Source organism: Danio rerio, chromosome 17 (assembly GCF_049306965.1).
Source record: "Danio rerio strain Tuebingen ecotype United States chromosome 17, GRCz12tu, whole genome shotgun sequence".
Classification (NCBI taxonomy): Eukaryota; Metazoa; Chordata; class Actinopteri; order Cypriniformes; family Danionidae; genus Danio; species Danio rerio.
In genome coordinates, this window is record NC_133192.1 from 9,633,820 (window position 1) to 9,656,551 (window position 22,732).

Consider the following 22,732-nt stretch of genomic DNA (forward strand, 5'->3'; position numbering starts at 1 on the left):
GTCCCAGCTGGGCCAGTTGACATTTCTATGTGGAGTTTGCATGTTCTCCTCGTGTTGGCATGGGTTACCTCCAAGCGCTCCAGTTTTCCCCACAGTCCAAATAATGTGTTATAGATGAATTTGGTAAACAAAATTTGCCGTAGTGTATTTAGTGTATTTCCTTCTGCTTAGTCCCTGGTTTATCAGGGATTACCACTGTGAAATGAACCACCAATTACTTGACAGATGTATTTTTAATTTTAGGTGGTTTGTGTATGTGTTTTATGTTTGGCAAAATAATTTCTAATTGCATCTTTAGTGATTTTCAGCCAATTACTATGTCTTGTACAAATAGGTGGATTCGGAGGGTTTTGCATAAAAAGCAGTTGTGGATTTAGCTGGTTTTGACGCAAAAGAAAATTTACTTTGTTAAAAACCAAAGAATTGTCTAAAGTGACATTTTTGAAAAAGAGGTGTTTTATTTACTAGATAAATAACCTTAACATTACATATACAATGAAACGTCTAAACCCAATCAGAGGAGCCTGATAGAAAATGCTCATTTACAAGAAAAGAGGTCTGATGGATTTAGAAGGTTGATAGAAAATGCTCATTTACAAGAAAAGAGGTCTGATGGATTTAGAAGGTTTTGCATCTGAACTCTTCATATTTTCAGTGTCATTATCCAACCTGTCACATAATGCAGATTTTTTCAAATTATTCTCCCTTTGTTATCAATATTGAAAACCATTGTGCAGTCTAATATTATATATATGTTTCCTCTAGAATTTTTTCGAGCTGTGGCGGCAGGCCTTTTTTTACACAGATCTACCAACTACCTGGCGTTATTTCAATGACAAATGTCGTGAGCGTATTTATGCGCATGTCTACGAACATGTGCTACTCAAGTGCAGATCTTGTTGTGCTCTCTCAAATAAACGCTGCTGAAGTGCGATTTAGTGCGTTTATGTAACAAGTTTGCCTCCAACATTCATAAGATTTGCTAGAAATATTATTTATGAATGTCTCCAATATACCTAAAGAGCCGTATTAATGCTTACTGAAGTAAAGTGAAACGGCTCTACGTCGTGTTTGCTGGACTCACGCATCACACACCTGTCAGTCAGTCAGCACGTAACCCTAAAGGGTTAAACAATTAACGCACAGCACTACTACGGTTACAGAAAAAATTTATCTGTTATAATTCACTTACCTTTTAAAATGTTTTTGTGCAATTATTATTGTAATCTAGCCGTGCCGGGATCAATTTTGGAATGGTGCCCCAACGTGGAAGAATGAATGTAGCGGAAACCCCGCATATATATATATATATATATATATATATATATATATATATATATATATATATATATATATATACATTTCAGGATATCAGCATTTTTGAAACCAAAAGCTTTGTAAATAAAGCCAGTTTTTTTTTTACTGTCCATTCATCAAAATAAATGGTCTAAATAAAATAATTCTTAAAAAATATTGACCTCACACTGTGAAATGTAGTGTATTGCGTCTGTTTATTTATACTGTATGCTCTGTCGGGAACATTTTAAAATAATGGCCCAATAGTTTATGCTAGTTATGTATTTACTAACATGAACAACCAAATAGAAATACATTTATTATGGTATTTATTCATCTTTGTTAACATTTAATATTAGTTAATATTATGAATATTAGTTCATTTTAAGTCACGGTGCATTAACTAATGTTAAAAGCCCGGCATTGGCTATTAATAATGCATTAGTAAATGTTGAACTGCTGTATGTTTATAAATGCTGTTATTAATTAGATTGTTAATACTACGTTATTGTTTATTAATGCATTAACTAATGAACCATTATTCAATCAATCCATCAATCAGCCTTTGCGTATATACCGTAGCACCTTACTACAGTCAAGGTTGACCAAAGTGCTTTACAACAGTAAAAACAAATGATAAAACCCAACTAGAAAGCAAACCGTGCAAAAACAAAACAAGAAATGTCAATAAAATACAGTAAAACAGAGAAGAGTGCCAGTGCTACTATGCATTAAAAGCCAATTTGAACAAGTGGGTCTTACAATGGACAATTATTCTGAAGTGTTACTGCTCTGTGTTCATGTTGTGGTTCCTAATAGAGTTATTCTAAAGTGTTAACACTCTTTGTCTGTCATGATTTCAGGATTCAGAGTCTCCACGTCACTCCACAGCCTCCAACAGCTCAAACCTGAGCAGCCCCCCAAGCCCTTCATCCCCACACAAGAGCAAGACCCAATCTCTGGAGCGCGGCGAGCACCTCGGCTGGGGCACATGAGCAACTCTGACCAGAAATCACCAAAAAATCAAGACGTCCAGCCATCCTCTGGCTCCTTCTCTGCTACCAACAGAGTCACACATTTAACCAAGACCAAGAGCCGACTCCTTATAAATCATATTCCCAAACATGGCGCTGGGGGCCAGGTGTGTGTGTGTGTGTGTGTGTGTGTGTGTGAGAGTGACTGAGTGAGTGTGTTTGCGTGTATTAGTGTGCATATGCATAACACGTGTGATTGCGATAAACACGCATATTACTGTGCACCTTACATCCCTTCACCACTGATACTGTGTTGGATGGAGAAACAGACCACTGAGTGTAGCTGATCCACCAGGTGTGTGTTGCGGGTGGAGAAAAAGACAAATATAAAGCTTTAACGTGAGTTTATCAGTGTGCCTGATTTTACGTATGTATTCAGAAGTCTTAATGGACCCCGTGGGAATGTTACTTTAAATGCATAACACAAAAAAATTACAGTCGTTAAGAATCGTGGGAACTTTGAACTTAAACCTAATATGGAAACGCTATTATTAAGTTGCGCCCTGATAAGATATAGCGCCCCCTGTCTGTGGCACTACTGTATAACTCTGTAGCCTCTACCCTCCAGTGCCATGCAGACCTTCACATTCAGAGGTCAAGAAGAGATTGTGAGTTCAATAATGTAAATAGAGTTTTAGTAGAGTATAATATATTATGGAATCGTTAAACACTATTTTGTTGATGATAAATAAGTATGGCTTTTTAAGAGAGAGATTTCTTTCCTTTGGATTTTTTTTTTTCGTGGCAAGGTTATTGTCGGTTTAAGGATTACTTTGTCAAGATGCTTTTTTTGTTTCGTTATTTCCACTGAAATTGCTCAGATTAAGATTAGGAAAGGGAACACTACGCAAACTTGTGGGGCGTCATTTGTGAAACACAATATTAATTTTGTTTGTGTGTGTAAATCATTCGTAAGGCGTTCTTATCTAAATTTATTCATTGTACTGCATATGACATTAGCTCGGAATGAAGTCGTTCTTAAAATTTAGAGCTGTGGCAAACAACATTATTCGAGAAATCATTTCTGAGATTTTTAAAATGCATCGTCATTTTCTCCTGAATGGATTCTGAGCTTAGGTTTTTCATTCATTCATTCCCTTCGGCTTAGTTCCTTTATTAAACAGGGGTTTGGGATGGGATGGGACTGACCCATCATGCCACCCAGCTTAGGTTTTTATTTTTTTATTGAAGGAAAAGAAAACCTTCACACATAAAAACAGTAAACATTGCAGTTTCCTTCTTTCTATTTTTGTTTTATCCTAAGATCTGAACATCCCAAGGCAGCTTAACACAATAATTAGGGTCAAATACAATGATATCATTGAAAATACAATGTAATCTATATTCAGTCTAACTGCTCACAACGTCTACATTAAACCTAAAATAATCATTAATAAAGTTGGGAAAGGTTTAAGCAAATTACAGGAGTGTTTATAGTGAGCTGAGTTTACACAAATCTTGTAAACTTACATGACACAAGCTTTCTTTCTCATGAGCATTTCCGTGTACGTAATTTTTTTTTGTTGCCTAGAACGCCATCTGCTGTTATAAAGCTAATCGCAGAATTGATTTAAAAATAGAATTTTACAAATATTTCAATCTATTTCTCTAATTATTTTTGCCACAGCTTTAATGAAGACCATCATGTGCAAATTGTCTTGGGCAAATTTTCCTTGGGCTCAGTCCCTTTATAAATCAGGGGCCGCCACAGTCGAATGAACCTCCAACTTATCCAGAATTTTTTTTACACAGTGGATGTCACCCGAAATCACGACATTGCAAAAAAAAACTATTATAGAAAATATTTGAACAGCTCAAGTAAAATTGTAATAAAATAAATACTGTAAAATCTTATATATATTGTCATAACAAAAGCAAGATTTGCAAGGTCGTAGTAAATTATTGTAAAAAGTACCTGTGTAAGTTTTCTGCATAATTGAAGTTTCACAAACTAATTTCAAAATAAATTTAATTCGGCTGCTCTCTCATCAGTAATCATCCGCAAGCCAATCAGATTATTCCAAACTCACTATAAATATCCCGTCTAGCATTACTCCCTTATCTTTGTTTTTGAAGAATCCCCCATCTTACCTATCTCCTTCTTTTCATCCTTTACCAAGGGGATCTCTTGAGAACTACCAGATCTTGTACCCCCCTTATATGCTCATCAACCAGGCGGGAACCCTGGGCTCAATTATTTCTGAGTTCAGGGTTCTCTCTTGGGACAGCATGCCAAACCTGCTATCATTATCAAGCAATACCTTTCAAGAGTGTAGACTCTTGAAATTGTTATGATAAACAAACATTTGTGATCGATGTTCTTATTGTCGTGAAATTGGTCCGAAATTCATTTGTCGTTAAACAAATTTTCATAAAATTACAAAATTCCTAAAAAAACGTTATATGAAATATTTAAGCAGCCAAAGTACAATTGTAAAAAATAAATTAATACTAAAATAAATTAATAATGAATAAATTGGCTAGATTGTCTCAACAGATGCGAGCTATATAAGATCGTAGTTAAATTATAACTGCAGAACTGTATAACAATAGAAATTGTTTCCATTGTGAAACTGATCATAAAACCATTTGTGCTGAAATTGTCATGTTAACAAACGTTCACAAGATCACCATGAGATCACTCATAAAACCATTATTATGGGAAAAGTAATTTAAATAAAATAATTGAAATGTCGGCATGGTGACTCAGAGGTTAGTACTGTCGCCTCACAGCAAGAAGGTCACTGGTTCGAGTCCTAGCTGCGCCAGTTGGATTTCTGTGTAGAGTTTGCATGTTCTCCCTGTGGTCGCGTGGGTTTTCTCCGGGTGCTCCGGTTTCCCCCACAGTCCAATGACATGTGCTATAGGTGAATTGAATAAACTAAATTGGTCTTAGTGAACGAGTGTGCACGGATGTTTCTCAGCACTGCGTTGCGGCTGGAAGGGCATCCACTGCTGTGTAAAACATATACTGGAATAGTTCATTCCGTTGTGTCGACCGCTGATAATCAAGGGACTAAGCCAAAGGAAAATAAGTGAATGAAATGCTAAATAAAAATTTTTTTATCAAATGTTTAATTGTTGCAGGCAAGATTTACAAGGTCGCCATTACTTTTTGTAAACGTTCGCATTAAATGCATAATTCAAATTAAGCCAATGTGCAAATTGCAAAATGTCGAGCTGAATGTAGCATTGACCAAACAACCGTCGTCAAAATGTCCTCTAAGAATGATTTACACAAACGCGGTCTGCTTGTGTTTCATCAGTGTTGTCCCCATGTGTGTGAAATCCAGTGCTAATACGTGTATACTGCTAAAAGCGTCACGTGTGCTCATAAATAAGCTTTTGTGCTGAATGTAACAGATTCATTTGCTCATCCTACTCTTGCCTGTGCTTCACCCTTCTATTACTGAAGCTATAATGCTGTTTCCAAAGATCTTTTTGTTCTGTAATTATTATTATTATTATTATTTGATGTTCAATGTTGGTTTTGGTTTTGACTCACGATAACCAAACTTTGCCTAAGATGTACATGTGAATAGAAAGTGTAGTGTTACATCTACCACTAGTTTTCGATGTTCGACACTAAACTCATCAGCTGAAGCCTTCAACGCCATTTCCTGCAGCTCATAATGACACAACAGGGACCACAAGGACCAGCCGGAGATTAGGTCACTTGTAATGTAATCAAATTCAGCGTGGGCGTACAGTAAAGCTGCTGTAGTGGTGTTTTAAAAGTGCAGGGTCGGGCTTGTCAGACATCCCTGAACCTCAGAATACCTCAATTTAAGAGCCAAGCCATTACGACTCCATCTGAACCTCATCATCGGTGCGACAATTTAGCTGTCAGCCTGTCTGATTTCACACACTAATTGGCATTTATGAATTATTCACATGCACCACTGCTCGTATTTATGTCAGATTTTTGTACATCGAGGAACCAATTTCAGCCATTCCTTCAAAATACGCTGCACAGATCTAGACGTGTGTGCAAAATTCCTACATATTCCAGGATGTTCCGAAGATAGCTCATTCAGACATGAAAATGAGCCCTCATATCCGCCTTGATTTCTCCTGTGATTTTTCTCTTTTTCATGGACGGGAAGGATACATTTGATTATAACTATGCTATACTTGCATTGCATGAATACAGACTGTATGGAAAAACATCAAAATGTCTAAAAGTAAATAATTTATGATGACTTTGTCTATAGCTGCCCCACCAAAAAAAAAAACCTCCTAATGTCGCCAGTTAACTCACTTAATGCATGTTTTAATTGTTTAAACACATCCCATCATTTTTAAAATATCAGCCTCTAGCAAATGGTTGACTTGTCGGATTATGGTAAAAGTACCAGACTTAATACTTATACTATGAAAAACAAGAAAATATGAAGTGTAATTTATTTAAAAACATAAGCAAAATACAAGATTTCTGAATACTAAATCATCTTTATTTTTTGAAGTTTGCCATAAAATATTTCAGATTCTCGTTTAATGTTTTTTTTTTTACAACCAAAATCAAGTGTAGTAGTGCAACAGGAATATGTTTGTTAGATTTTCTTGTAAACCAACAATGTGTAGCGCAAACCATTACTTAAAACAGTCAAAATATGGTCAACCATTTGGTAGAGCAGGGTGTTTAAGGGTTAAGGTATTTTTAATTTAAGGGGAGTGTGGAAGTGTTTGCAACATTTTTTTTTATAAATACAACTTTTTTTTAACTGATCTTCATAATTTTTAATTAATTTTGCAAAAAAGATTATTTATTTAAAGCTGTGTAACTTTAACTGAGCCTTCTAATCACTGTGAGAAAGTGAGGTTTTGCCTAAATATACAGCTGAAGTCAGAATGATTAGTCCCCTGTTTATTTTTTCCCCTGATTTTTGTTTTACGGAGAGATTTTTTTCAACACATTTCTAAACATAAAAGTTTTAATAACTCATCTCTAATAACTGATTTATTTTATCTTTGCCGTGACGACAGTAAATAATATTTGACTAGATATTTTTCAAGACACTTCTATACAGCTTAAAGTGACATTTAAAGGCTTAACTAGGTTAATTAGGTTAACTAGGCAGGTTAGGGTAATTAGGCAAGTTATTGTATACTGATGGTTTGTTCTGTAGACTATCGAAAAAAATATAGCTTAAAGGGGCTAATAATTTTGTCATTAAATGATTTTAAAAAAATTCCAAACTGCTTTTGTTCTAGCTTAAATAAAACAAATAAGACTTTCTCCAGAGGAAAAAATATTATCAGACATACTGTGAAAATTTGTTTGTCTTGTTTTCTGGTGCAAAGTTCTAAAGATTCTTACATCAAGATCCAGTTACTTGCAAAGCAAAATGTAACATTTTCATTAAATGAAATTAGATTTTTATGATTTTGATTAAAACAACAAATATCTGCAAACGAAAAATCAAAAAAAGCAATTGAAAATGTTCATACCCTGGTACTTTGTTTAATGCATAAGCTCTCCCAATTTTGCTCAGTTTCTCAGGAAACCTAATTTGTGCATCTTATTGAAAGAAGTTTGAATATTTGCACAGTAAAATAAAAATGCTGACTAAAAATAAAAATAGAGAAATACATAGTCTACTTCATGACATCAAATTATTGTCATGTTTAAATACGATTAAATATTTACCTTCTGTGGTAGGGGTGCCCAAACTCGGTCCTGGAGGGCTGTTGTACTGCAAAGTTTAGTTCCAGCTAATCAAGCTCTTACTAGGCTTTCTAGAAACATCTGTGCAAGTGTGTTGGGGCAAGTTAAAGCTAAAATCTGAAGGACACCAGACCTCCAGGACCGAGTTTGGACAACCGTGGTCTATGGCATAATTTTTATCCCCAATTATATATTATTATTTGTGAAATGAGGAACAAACAAGCCATAAATACATTAGAAAAAGATTTAATTCAACATAATATCAACATGTAATATTTCATCAAGGACTAGCCTTAAATGGTGTATTGTGTGTTCCTGTGGGGTACCGATTGAATATACTTATTTACTAATCTTTATTATTCCCTTCTGGAACCTCAGAACGCAGTTATTGATGGATGTGAAGCAGAGGTGGAAGCCACATTTCTGTCACTTGGCTTTAGGTCAGGGATGCCCAGGCTTAATCCTAGTGGGCCGGTGTCCTGCAGAATATAGCTCTAACCCCAATTAAGACACACCTGAACCAGCCACTCCTAAAAATGGCTTTTGCCCAAAAATGTTATAGGTCACCAACTTATTATTAGGCTTTTTTCTAATATTTTATTTTTAAAAAATCTAAAGGGGTGTTTTGTAAGCTACAAAACTGAAGGGAACACCGTGCCATAGAGGGATAAAAACATTAAGGGCTTAAATATATATATATATATATATATATATATATATATATATATATATATATATATATATATAGATAGATAGATAGATAGATAGATAGATAGATAGATAGATAGATAGATAGATAGATAGATATATGGATAGATGGATAAATTAACTTTTGATGTTTTTCCATACTACAAAAATCACACTTCAAATTGTCGAATGAAAACCTCAACAGAATGCTAAACACGTTTGATCAGAAGTAAATGGCAGGTTTGGGTTTATGTTTGAGTGAGCTATCCTTCACCATTGAAGCACATCCAGCGAATGAAATCATGTCCGTTTATGCCAACACCATCTCACGCCAAGTCGTAACTTTTTGATTTAGTGGATAAATCGTACTCATTTTTACAATGTCATTTGTACAATTAAGTACGATTTACTCATCCCGCAATGACGGTTGTGTTTAGGGGCGGGGTTTGGTACCACGCCTCCTTTTTAAAATCGGACAATTTTGTACGAATAAACTCATACAAATTAGTATGAATTAAACACTAAACTGACAAAACGTAAAATAGTAACGTTTCCCCGTCAGATCAGGCTGTTTCTACCTGTGCATTCTAGCATTGCCAGCATTTATTATGTTCCATTATATGCAAGCACTATTGAAGCCTTCACCGTGGACCAGTTCAGAAACACTACGCCAGTGCTCTCAAACTCAACTCCTGAAGGGCTGCAGCTCTGCATGGTTTAGCTTCAACCCTCTCTAAATCACACCTGTTTAAGAGTTTTTAGCAGGCTGCGTTCAAAACCGCATACTTCCATACTATATAGTAGGCTAAAATCAGTATGCAGGCTGTGTAGTATCTCTAAATTGATAGAATTTGAAAAACAGAATGCGAGAAGTACCCGGGTGACCTACTGTACTACTTCTCGCGAGACTCTGAAGTGCGCATCCCATCCATACTGTGCTACCCCATGATGCCCAGCTAGAGAATTTATGAATGGGAATGAAGCGATGCAACTGACACATGTAGGTCACGTGACCATGACAAAATGGTGGATGTAGCACATCCGAATTCCATTCATACTGCTTACATTTACACTGTATAGAGCATACTTTTCCATCGGTCGAGTAGTATGTTTAAATTCAAATGCAGTACCTACTGAGTAGTAGGCGGTTTCAGACGCAGCCGTAGTCTTAAACACCTTGATTAGTTGGATCAGCTGTGTCTGATTAGGGTTAGAGCTAAACTGTGCAGAGCGGTGGCTCTCCAGGAATTCAGTTTGAGACCTATGCTCTACACCAGGGGTCACCAACCTCGTTCCTGGAGGTCCGGTGCCCTTCAGGGTTTAGCTTCAACTTGCCTTAACACACCTGGATGTCTCAAGCATACCTAGTAAGACCTTGATCAGCTTGTTCAGGTGTGTTTGATTAGGGTTGAAGCTTAAATCTGCAGGACACCGGCCCTCCAGGAACAAGTTTGGTGATCCCTGCTCTACACAATCAAGAACTCGTATTGTTGTTTTGCTCTCGGGACCTTTAGTTATGCATTAGCTCTATTCCTTCCTCATGTTTATTTCCAAACACAAATCACTAGTCATGATACAGGTTGTTGTTTTTGTTGTTTCTTCTTTCTAATAAGGCTGTAACGGGTTAGAATCTCTTTGCCAGGGTTATGGTATTAACATGAACAGGTCGCCTGTTTGAAATGATCTCAGGTATGTCAGAACCAATGATTATATGTGTTGCGTGGAGAGCGACGGTTGTTTGATCAGTAGGACTGTTACTTAGAGACGAATAGATCAATATATTAGAGCGGGAGGTGCCTTAGTTTTCCTAGATCAGTGTAGAATGAACTAGAACGAGAGGACACGACTGGAGACTTTTGATAAAGACATTCACTCTTGGAGGATTTTGTTGGCCTTGTTAGTGAACTGCTCCTTCACATCATCATATCGTTTCTTCCTCTTGATTTTAGACTTTTGTAAGACTGTGTACAGATTTTTGCATGTCATAGGTGTAATCACTTGTTTTAAGGACTGTGCGGCTGGATTTTTATTGTATTTTATTGAGCTGTGTGGAGTTGAGTGGTCGGGATGTGATATTATTCCCCCCAATACTGCAGCGTAGACCATTTCCCTTATTTTTTTCTTATTTTTTTTTATTTGCACAAATGTATTTAAGGTGGAATTCTGTTTATTTGTATTGGTTTGGAGAACACTTCACATGCTCAGACTATTTCAATAAAATGGGGATCTATAAATCAGGCCTGTTTTATTTGATCAAAAGCTTTATTTGAAATCTGGCTAAATGACTGCATTTCATCTCTACACATTCAACAGAACGCCACAGTTAAAGTGCTGTATTGTTTCTCATTAGTCAAGCGGACAGAAGAATCGAGACTGAAGGTCAGGAGGGAAAGAAACTGAAGGCAGAAGCAGTAACGGCCATCAGAAAAACAGCTTTTACAAAGCTCAGGTCCAAAGTCACAGATCGAGGCACTGAGTACCACTGGAATCTCATCAACACGTAAACAAACACACACTTCACTTTTAAAGCGGAAAACTGAGCTGAGATCAGGGACAGTTGCAGAAACTCATATATCCAGACTGTCTTAAGAACTAGTACGACTAACTAGCAGTTAGGTAACAAGCAATCTTACATTTTAGATTCAAAACTTTTGTCAAATTGATGGATGATTGAAAGGTGGTCTTCAACATTTGTTATGGATTAGACAGCATTCTAGGTTTTTCATGCAATAAACAAGACCAGTGTTTTCCTGAATTTAGTAATAGAAAGTTATTAGTCATTACATTTTTAATATCAGCTATACACTAATTTTGTGAATTTGTATGAGCAGATTGTGAGTAGATAACTGTAGAAACTAACTCCATGTTTTTGTGGTGCTATCACCAACAAATGAAGCATCATTTCAATCAAGAGTACACTGTGGAGTACCTCAAGGCTCAGTTCTTGGTCCCTTGCTTTTTTATATTTTTATTAATTTTCCTCCGGCCTAGTCCCTTATTTATCCCAAATCACCACAGCCGAATGAACCACCAAAGATTCTGGCATTTGTTTACGCAGTGGATGCCCTTCCTTTTGTAATAGAAAGTTCTTAGTGATCCAATTTTTATTATCAGCTATACAATCTGTTTTGTGAACTCAATCAAAATATCAGGTTGTGATAAGATGTATGATTGCACATCATCTGCATAACTGAGTAAAACAAACTAAAAACAAATGTATGATTTCACATAGCATGTAAGATAATGCAAACAGGGAGCAAGAACTGAGCCTTGTGGTTTGCCACAGTGCACATTTGATTAGTGATGCCACTCGATTCATTGATACAAATTGAGCATGTTCTGATCAGACCTGAACTGAGCCAATGCAAAATTATGACCAGGCTTCAAGGAGGAGAAAATAAATAATAAAAAAAACACACGACTAACTTTAAGACCAGTCCACGTGGTTTATGCAACTGTCCACAGATCAGCCACATCCAGGTTACAGTTTAAAGGGAAAGTTCACACAAATGAATATTAGCTGTTAATGCACTCTCAGGCTAGCCGAGATATAGATTACTTTTTTTTTTTCCAGATTTGTACATTATTACATGAATGACTGTGCTCATCGCTGATTCAGCAGATGCAGGAGGCAGAAAATGATCAGTTGTTTCACTTCATTTTTTCCACGTGTTCACTGCTGCTCTCTGATAGTCAACCTATCAGTGCAGCACCATGGGTAATGTAGTTTTTCCACATGAAATCAAGACAAATTTGATTGATTTAGTTGAATAAATACAAACAGATGAGCTCAACTAAAGTAAATACTTATTAATAACCTCAAACAGGTCTGTCAGTTAAAAAGTACCAATTTTCACTATGAACTCTTACTTGCCTATGAAGATATTGGCTATTTATTACTATTAGTTTATTGCTTATTACTATTTATAAACTACATATGCCGCATGATCTTATATATATATATATATATATATATATATAAAACAGTTCTGTTTGATTCTCGAATCTGATTGGCAGATAGCTGTGTAATATTCTGCAATAACAGCACTTACTGTTCACAAAGAGCTTCAGTGTCAACGCTTGACTAAGAGCGTGTCTGAAGTCAGGGCAGACACAATCGTCATAGCAATTAGTCTGCAATGTGAGCTGGGGTGTTTGCATAAAGTGATCTGATGTACTCCGTGTCCTCCGCCCACACAGAGTGACAGCAGATCAATAAACTCACTACAGTCTGGCAAATATTGCAGCTGTTGGACAACATCATTGCAACTCTGCAGTTTATTATAAGGATAGTGCCTATTTGAAATATTTAGCATGTCTGAGATACAGCGAGTCGGTGGCCATCTACCTGTCATACTGAGCAGAGCACAGACATTTGATGTTTTGCCACAAGATGGCGACAGAGACCACAAAATAAGCCCTTAGAGGAGAAAAACTCTAAACATTCAGCATTTAATCTTCTACACAGTGCTGAAGTAGGCCTGCAGGTCAACTCCTACATCTCCACCAGCCTGAGGGAGAGCCAATTCAACAGCGAACATTCATTTACGGGTGAACCCTTCTCTTAACATCACAGCGGATCTTTATGTTCAGTTTTAGTGCATATTTCAGACGGCCTGTGCAGGAGCCACAAACAGCCGGCTGAAATATTCATGAAGCAACATCAGAAAGAAGCACCATTTACAAAGCTTAAGACTCCTGTACACATATACTGTACACACACACACACACACAAGAGCAGAAACTCAGATGATTTCAGCTCAATTCTGTAATAAGTAACCCTGGACTTCAAAAAAACCAGTCTGATGATGAATGGGTTAAACCAAGAATACATCATCTGGTTCATAATTAAGATTTTCTTTTATGCCAAAAATCATTATTATATTATTAAAGGCTACACGGTGACTCACTGGTTAGCTCTGTCGCCTCACAGCAAGAAGGTCACTGATTCGAGTCCTGGCTCGGTCAGTTGGCATTTCTATGTGGAGTTTGCATGTTCTCCCCATGTTGGTGTGGGTTTCCCCTACAGTCCAAATGCATATGCGCTGTAGGTGAATTGGATGAACTAAAATGCCTGTAATGTGTGAGAATGCAAGTGTGTATGGGTGTTTCCCCATTACTGGGTTGCAGCTGGAAGGGCATCCACTACATATAACATATGCCAGAGTAGTTAGCGGTTCATTCCACTGTGGTGGCCCCTGATAATTAAGGGACTAAGCCCAATGAATGAATATTAATTGAAGATGTTCCATAAAATTTTGTGAATGAACTACAGTAACTAGATCAATAATTTCTGATGAATACAATACTATTAATACACACATAATATGCAATAGTACACATTGATAAGAACTTAACTTGTTCAATTTAAAATGTGATTTTCTCATTATTCATATTAGTGGATAATTCGTACAAATTCATACATACAAAAATGTGCCTTTTTTTAAATTTATTTTATATTTTTTTAAGGAGGTGTGGCACCAAAACCCGCCCCTAAACCCAACCCTTATTGGGGGATGAGCAAATCATACTTATTACTACCACTAAATCAAAGTTAAAATTCATTCATTTTCCTTTAGCTTAGTCTCTATTTCAGAGGTTGCCACTGCAGAATGAACCACCAACTATTCCAGTATATGTTTTACGCAGCGGATGCCCTTCCAGGTGCAACCCAGTACTGGGAAAAACCCATATACTCTCATGCTCACACACTATGGACAATTGTCATTCATCCATTCGGCTTAGTCCTTTTATTCATGAGGGATTGCCACAGTGCAATGAACCACCAACTTATCAGGCATATGTTTTACACAGCGGATACCCTTCTAGTTCTGGGAAATACCCATACACACTAAATAACACATGCACTAGGGCTAATTTAGTTTATTGGATTCCCCTATAGCGCGTGTCTGGAAAAACCCATGCCAACACTGGGAGAACATGCAAACTCCACACAGAAATGCCAACTGGTCCAGTTAGGACTCGAACCAGTGACCCTCTTGCTGTGAGATGAAAGTGCTAACCATTGAGCCACCCCAAGTTACAAATCAGCGTGATCATATTCCAACAAACCACACATCAACAGAAAGCTCATGTGTTTAGTGTTCAGATGATGCATTGATCTCAGTTTCCAAAGATTTGTCCGTTCTGGCTGGTTTTGTGGTGCAGGGTCTGAGATGAGAAGCGTGTGGTCATAATCTGCAGATGTGTTGAGGTAGGCAGCCGGCGAGCGACTGGACAAAGCACATCAGGTGTTGTTGAGGATTCGGCATCATCGTTTCTCCATCCGAACAAACACAAGACTCTGGTCTGAAAGAGGATCTCTGATAGTCTGAGAGTGGATGATCCATTAACTTTCAATCAACAGGGCTGTGTGAAGACAAATCTCCATTCTCAGTGATACGGCAGGACTTTAAAACATGCAGTAAACTTCATCCTGCACACCTTCACAGTACCAGAGAAAACACACACACACACTCGCACATCTGACCGGTTAAAAGTCTACGATTTTACTGATGTTCCTGAAAGACATGTTTTCTACTCCTGCAAAAATTTCTCCTCTGCTGTTAAAAGTGTGAGCCGCAGGTGTGTGTGTTACGCACTGGTCCCGTTCTCCGGCTGCTCCTGCTCCTCCTGTTGGCTCTCGCTGACGGCTGGCGTGTGGCTCAGCTCTGGAGTGCTGCTGTGGCGGGACGGCTGCTGATCGGTGAGTCTGGGCAGACTCCCGTACGCCGGACGCTCCTCCAGGCCTCTGTGGGTGGATGAGGTGAACCTGTGATCAGACAGAGGAAAGAAAAGAAGACGATATTGCTCGGGTTATTAAAGCTGAGGCTTCTTTAAAGCTGCAGCTGGACGTGTCTGCACTCGTGCGACTGCATGAGGAGATCAGCAACAAAATAACAGTGCAGGAATGAAGATAAGAGAGAGAAAGAGAGAGAGATCTGTGGAGAAAAATTACAGGAAGTAAAAGGATGATGACAAATATTTGCAAATGAATGCATTAGTTTAAAATGATGGGAAAAGGTGTATATATATGTATAAAAAATATTTATCAAGTGAAATTTAATGAAGCATGGAAATTTTCAGTATTTGCTATAATATTTTTTCTTCTGGATAAAGTCTTGTTTGTTTTATTTAAGCTAGAATAAAAGTAGTTTTTTTAATTTTTCAAGAACCATTTTAAGGGTCACTAGCCTTCTTTAGCAATATTTTTTCTACAGAACAAACCACTGTTTCAAACCACCCTAACTTCCCTAATTAACCTAGGGAAGCCTTTAAATGTCACTTTAAGCTGAATACTAGTATTTTGAAAATATCTAGTCAGTTATAATGTCCTGTCATCATGGCAAAGAGAAAATAAATCAGTGATTGGAAATGAGTTATTAAAATTATGAAAAAGAATAATTGAGTAATTATGTTTTTAAAATTTGTTGGAAAAATTGTATCTCTGTTAAATGGAACTTGGCGAAAATATACAGGGATTAAAATTAAACAAGAATAATTCTTTAATAAATAATATTAACTAATAAATGATTCTGACTTTAACTGTATACATACACTCAGTGGGGTATTCAACACGTCCTCATTTTTCTCTGAAACCATATTTCTAAAAGTGCTGTTGACATGAAATTTCCCCAGATGTTGATTACAACCAAAGAAATCCATATATGCAAAGAAAACTAAAGTATACAGATTACAAATGAAGTTATGTGTAATTAAATGAAGTGACTGGGGGAAAAAGTATTGAACACATGAAGAAAGGGAGGTGTAGAAAGGCAGTGAAAGCCCAGGCAGCAGCTGAAATCTCTCAGTAGTTCTTCAGCAACCCTCTGCCCTTCCTCAGTGTAAATAAATATTATCTGTCCAACATCTACATTAGCAGAATGATGAAGATGACACCAGGGTGGACATTTCAGCAAGACAATGATCCAAAACACAGCCAAGGAAACTCTCAAATGCTTTCAGAGAAAGAAAATCAAATTGTAGAATGGCCCAGCCAATCACCTGACCTGAATCCGATAGAGAATACAAAATAAAGATCAGATTTGACAGACGAGACCCACAGAACCATCAAGATTTTTACACTCTGTTGAAGTCTGTGAAAAAACTCACACCTGAGCAATGCATGTGACTTTATTCTCCATATGAGGCGTCTTTAAGCTGCCGTCACCAAAAAAGCCTTGTATATGAAGTATTAAATCCATTTCAGTAAATCAGTTTTTTCTACTTGTGTCATTTTTGTGATTATTATTATTATTCTTGTGTCATTATTAATTACACATAACAATTTTTTCAAGTTTTTTTTTTTTTTGTATTGTTTGGGATTTTACCAAGATCTGGTTCAATTCCATGTCAACATTTCGTTTAGAAATATTATTCCCAGGAAAAACATGATGTGTTCAATACTTATTTTTCTTTATAATTTATAATACACACACACACACACACACACACACACACACACACACACACACACACACACATACACACAATTATCCCTCATGAATTATTCGCCCCCTGTTTATTTTTCCCCCAATTTCTGTTAACTGAAGAGCAGATTTATTTCAACATTTCTAATCATAATAGTTTCAAACACTCATTTCCAATAACTGATTGATTTTATCTTTGTCATGATAACAGTAAATAATATTTGACTAGATATTTTTCATACTTTATCATTTAAAGAGCCCATATTATGGGTTTTTGAAAATTCCCCTCCATGTAGTGTGTAACACAGCTCTAAGTGAAGTGAAGTATCCAGCTAAGGCTTAAATCTGTAAGAATACAGTGTTTAAAACTGTTGATTCATCTATAAAAGAGTCGAATCATAGTGCTTCAAACGAGTCGCCTTGATACCGACTCATTAGGTGTTTCGCCATGACGTACGAACGAAACAAAGTTTTTCACGTGCACGCGCAAACCCGGGAGATTTCAAACCTGAGGCCCCGCCCTCTGACGCAGTAACCCAGACACACACACACACACACCCACAAACACACGCACACCCACAAACACACGCACACAAACATGCCGGTCGATTGAAGTCACACTGCAGATGGATATATTGAGTCTCTACCCAAAGATGAAACATCAGCATTATAACCAAGCAGTTGGAAACTTCTGGAAGCTACATGCTACAAAGAATACTTCATCTGAGTTTGTTAAAGGAAGGATCAGTAAAGAGTAACTGATGGACGTCAGGATGGGTTTCTTCCTACATTTCTCAAGTGTAAGTACGTGCGGTTAAAGTTGTTGCCTCGTTTACTCTAGCTTGCAAATGTATTTAGTTGTGATTTGTTACTTGTAACCGCGTGTACTGTATCAGGTTAACTGGATATATTATCTTATCGCGTGCAAAGTCACGTTAAAAACGCCACGCGTGCTGTTTGTTTATGGAGCTCCATGCTAGAGTTCTGCTCCCGCGATTTATTCGGAAATTTATTCCCGCGCCGCAGAAATCTGGCGCGGGGAGAGAGAGAGAGAGAGAGAGCGAGAGAGAGAGCGAACGAACGAACGAACGAGCTTTGTGTACTTTGTGCTGTGTGTGTACAGACAGCTTGGCTGTCTGGACTGTATACTGGGTGATATTTGGTTGTGTTCTCCGCTCTAGCGGGACCGGGCGCGGCGGGCAGAAAACGGAGCGGGTTCTCAGGCTAAAACCTGGCGGGTGCGGGCTGAAGCGGGAGCGTTGTCATCCGGAGGTGTGTGTGTGTGGTATGGCGAGTACACGACTGTCTCCTTCGTTCGGTTATCCGTGGCACTATCCACTCGCCATAGTGTGGCAGCTAAAGTCCACGCCTACACTATCGAGCGTGTATGAACTGTGATTACTTTTTAAATTGCTGATTAGCTATTGGCCATTTCCCTCTCTGACTGAAGGCAGTCGACCAATCACGACAGACTGTCATCGGTCCAATCAGCGCAGATTAGCTCCGCGCTAAGGAGGGGTTTGGGAACAAATGAATCACTGGACGATTCATACAGGAGTCGCTGGGATAATTAGATAAAAATAAATGCAGATTATAAGACCATGAAAGTGTTTTTTGACCTTGCATGCATATTAGACTGTTGTTGGAGACCCTTACAACCAAGATATGACCTTATTTCATGTATAATATGGGCTCTTTAAAGGCTAAACTAGGTTAATTAGGTTAACTAGGCAGGTTAGGGTAATTAGAAAAGTTATTGTATCATGATGGTTTGTTCTGTAGACTATCGGGAAAAAATATATAGCTTAATATTGACCTTAAAATGGTGTTTAAAAAATAAAAACATATTTTATTCTAGCCGAAATAAAACAAATAGGACTTTCTCCAGAAGGAAAAATATTATAGAAAATACTGGAAAAATTCCCTGGCTCTGAAAAACTTCATTTGGGAAATATTTAAATAAAGAAAAAAATAAAAATCAAAGGGGGCTAATACTTCTGACTTCAAATATATATATATATATATATATATATGCACGCACGCACAGTATGTGTGTGTGTTTGTCTGACCTCTCGTCTCTGGAGCGCTGCAGGCTGCTGTGGAAGCTGCTCTTGCTGTGAACGCTGCTGGCTTTACTGCGCACGTCGTCCAGCATGGCGAGGTGTGTGGAGGAGGCGTGTGTGGAGGTGCCCTGGGTGGACGTCCCGCGAGACTTGCGGACGATGGGGGTGTTGGGGTCCCGCAGGAGAGACTGAGCGAAGTCGGGATCCTGCAGAACCTGCCGGCTCTCGTGCACGGCACCGCTGCTACACACACAAACACAGAGCACACACTTTACATTCATGCAATATCCAAATCCACCTAATGCAGTGAAGTTACACATTTCAGTTCTAGAACTCACACTTAGCTCATGATTTACAAAGAGCTTGTTTGGCATGCTGTCTCGGGAGAGAGACCTGAGCTCAAGGCATCCTAGTGCCTTTTGGGGGGGTTCCAAAAGGAGATTGTTGTAGAAAGGAAATGAGGATATACATAGTGACTTGGGATCCTATGATTGGAGGATCATGGTTGGTTAATTTGGGCCAGCTGGGTCGATCATGAGCACGTGCTCCTCTCGAAATTAGTTTAATATTAAACTTTACTTGATGTTCAGTTCACTTAAAACTGCTAAATTCTCTCTCAAATCAAACTGCACAATGTTTGTTTTGCTAGCTCACATTGATATTCCAGGGCTCGAAATTAACTTTTTTTACTTGGTAGCACCGGTGCTCCCAACTTCAAAAATTTAGGAGCACCAGAAAAAATTTAGGAGCACCAGAAAAAATTTAGGAGCACCAGAAAAAATGATTGAGCACCGCTGCAAATTGTATTTTAAGGGATTTATTGTATTTTAAAACAACATCAATTAGGACTAAAAAAACCCAGAAACAACTATCTAACTAATGCTGGGATTACATTGATATTTGTGTGCAATAATTCCAAAATGTGTATGTATTATAATTCTAGAATATTAATGATGATGAAAATGACAATAATAATAACAACACTGAATTACATTTGTCATCATCTTGCTGCCTTGAATGTGTTTGAATGTAGGTTATCTGCTATAAAAAGTCTGTTACTTTGTGAAAAATAAATGTATAATTTGCATCAAACAAAAATGAAGCATTGCAGTAAGAAATATTTATTTTGTACTGCTAAACAGCATATATATGCAGCATAATATCCATTATAATAAAATATTAAATTCAAGGCTGAAAGCTGCAAAACAGTCATCAGTAACTAAATAAAAAAAATAATATACACCTCAAGAAAGAATAGGCAAAAGAAAGTAAGTAAAGTCTCACTTCTATCACTCTTTAAAAGTTTTGGTTTCAGTTTGTGTCAATTTAAAGGTTCCGTCTGAGCTGATTTTCATTTTTCTGTGTTTGTAGAAAAGCAGGCGAGTCAGCCGACCCAATTTATGAGCAGGTTGAGCATCGGCGCAATACCGCTCTCTGTTATGAGCCGCAGTTTCAGTGTAAACTTAGTAAAGGCGAGCTTCTTTGGCGATGATACAGTATTAGATTTGACTTTTAGCGGACATTTGCGCTGAACACGCAGTGAATGCAACACATCGAGATTCAGCCACCTTCTCCGAAAAGCACGTACTCGATTGATCTCAGCTGGCGGATCAATATTCACCACGTGTCATGATCGCTCTCATCTGCGCCTCAACTTTAGGTGGGGTTTGCACTTTGCAAACCTGCGTGCTTTAAGTTTTCACTCTTTAGCCGTTTGCATTTCCCGTGGACATAAAAGCTCCTTGAAAAGCCTTGTGTGGTTGACAGCTAATATGAACCAATATAGCGGCAGGGAAGAGCGATTCAGCACGTTTAAAAAAAAATCAAAAAAGGTCGCACTAATGCGCCCAAATATATTATGAGGTCGCATCGATTAATTTTCGGGCGCATATGCGACCAAAATGGTCGCAATTTCGAGCCTGTATTCTGTAGGTCCGGGGTGGCCAACCCTGTTCCTGGAGAGCCACCTTCCTGCAGACTTCAGCAGCAACCCATATCAAACACACCTGCCTGTAATTATCACGTGGTGTTCAGGTCCTAATTAATTGGTTCAGGTGTGTTTAATATGGGTTGCAACTGAAATCTGCAGGAAGGTGGCTCTCCAGGAACAGGCTTGGCCACCCCTGCTGTGGGTAAACATAATCTGTGCCAGTGAATCCACTGAAAACACATGCTTGTTTTGGTAAATCTTCAATCAGATTGTCTAATCATCTGCTTCTGTTAGGAGTGGCGATCATTCACTGATGATGTTTCAGCTACAATATTCAAAGCCACGCCCATTTTACCATTCGTTTGCTATGAGAAAATGATGTGCTTAAGAAAGCCCCGCCCCCTGCTTAATATTCTGTTTCAGTTCAAACTACATCAACATACTGAAAAGTCTCTGCCGGTTTATGCTAACTATAAAACATTTCCCCTTTTTAAGTCTTTTCACGGCAGCACAGTGGCTCAGTGGTTAGCACTGTCACCTCACAGCAAGAAGGTCGCTGGTTCAAGCCCCGGCTAGTGTTAAATGAGTGTTTTGTCCAGTGAACAGCGTCACTCTGATGAAGAAACTCACTCTTTGCGTCTGCGGCCGTGGAAGAAACCGGCCCACTCGAAGCAGGTCTTCTTACTGCCCACCCAGAAGACTGACGGGATGCCCACCACCAACACCATCAGATACTTGATGAGGAATAGCACAAGATCAGGCCTGCTGGTCTGCTCCACCTGCACAACACACACACATACACACACAGTAAGTACAAGTACAACTGTCAGGACTTTCCATAGCCATTAAAGCAATAATCCTCAAGAAGCTGCGGTGGTTTAATCTACATTTACAAACCCCATTAGTTGTTCTAAATTAGAGTTGTTTTAATGCTGATACTAATATATAAATATTTGAAATAATATTGCAAAAGTTCTGCGATCAGGATTGGCGAGAATGTGAAATAATGTAGGGAATACCAGCCGCGCACACATACAGGCATTATTGTTCATCCAGCTGGTCATGCTTCAGTGATCTGCCACCCTCAGGCTCTCCTACACTGCATTTATTCTTCATTTCAGCCTTCAACATCCACAACACTCAACACACTCAGCACAACAGACTTATATTAATATCAGTGTTCATTTTATCTTTATAATTAATAAGTTCTCAAAATCTCTTAAAATTAATATCATTAATAATAATAATAATAATAGGGTCGCACGGTGGCGCAGTGGGTAGCACGATCGCCTCACATCAAGAAAGTTGCTGGTTTGTGCCTCTGCTGGATCAGTTGGCGTTTCTCTGTGGAGTTTGCATGTTCTCCTCGTGTTCGTTTGGGTTTTTTCCAGGTGCTCCAGTTTCCCCCACAAGTCCAAAGACATGTGGTACAGGTGAATTGGGGAAGCTAAATTGTCCGTAGTGTATGAGTGTGTGTGTGAATGAGGGTGTATGGATGTTTTCCAGTGATGGGTTGCAGCTGGAAGGGCATCTACTGCGTAAAACATATGCTGGATAAGTTGGCGGAATACATAAATGAAAAAAAGTGCGATTGCTGTGAGTGCAGGCAGATAGGGACACTGGCT

The 22,732-nt window shown here is 38.1% G+C and overlaps 2 protein-coding genes across 20 annotated transcripts in view; one reads left to right on the forward strand and one right to left on the reverse strand.

Annotated features, from left to right (window-relative positions):
* cdc42bpaa (CDC42 binding protein kinase alpha (DMPK-like) a) overlaps positions 1-7,893 on the forward strand; it is a 171,518-nt gene extending 163,625 nt beyond the window's left edge. For 8 of the 12 annotated variants that reach the window (XM_073928157.1, XM_073928158.1, XM_073928162.1 and 5 more), the window contains one exon: positions 2,160-2,672. In XM_073928157.1, coding sequence (XP_073784258.1) covers positions 2,160-2,291 — 132 coding nt within the window. In that variant the 3' untranslated portion in view covers positions 2,292-2,672. Of the gene's footprint in view, positions 1-2,159 lie in introns of all 12 variants that reach the window. The other 4 variants (XM_073928165.1, XM_073928166.1, XM_073928167.1 and 1 more) reach the window with 1 other exon arrangement.
* Positions 7,894-13,120: 5,227 nt separating this feature from the next.
* fzd3b (frizzled class receptor 3b) overlaps positions 13,121-22,732 on the reverse strand; it is a 73,624-nt gene continuing 64,012 nt past the window's right edge. For 4 of the 8 annotated variants that reach the window (XM_073927406.1, XM_073927404.1, XM_073927405.1 and 1 more), the window contains 3 exons: positions 21,738-21,886; positions 19,184-19,420; positions 13,121-15,457 (listed from right to left, as the gene is read on the reverse strand). In XM_073927406.1, the coding sequence (XP_073783507.1) occupies positions 15,280-15,457; positions 19,184-19,420; positions 21,738-21,886 (564 nt within the window). In that variant the 3' untranslated portion in view covers positions 13,121-15,279. 8 annotated transcript variants of the gene reach the window in all.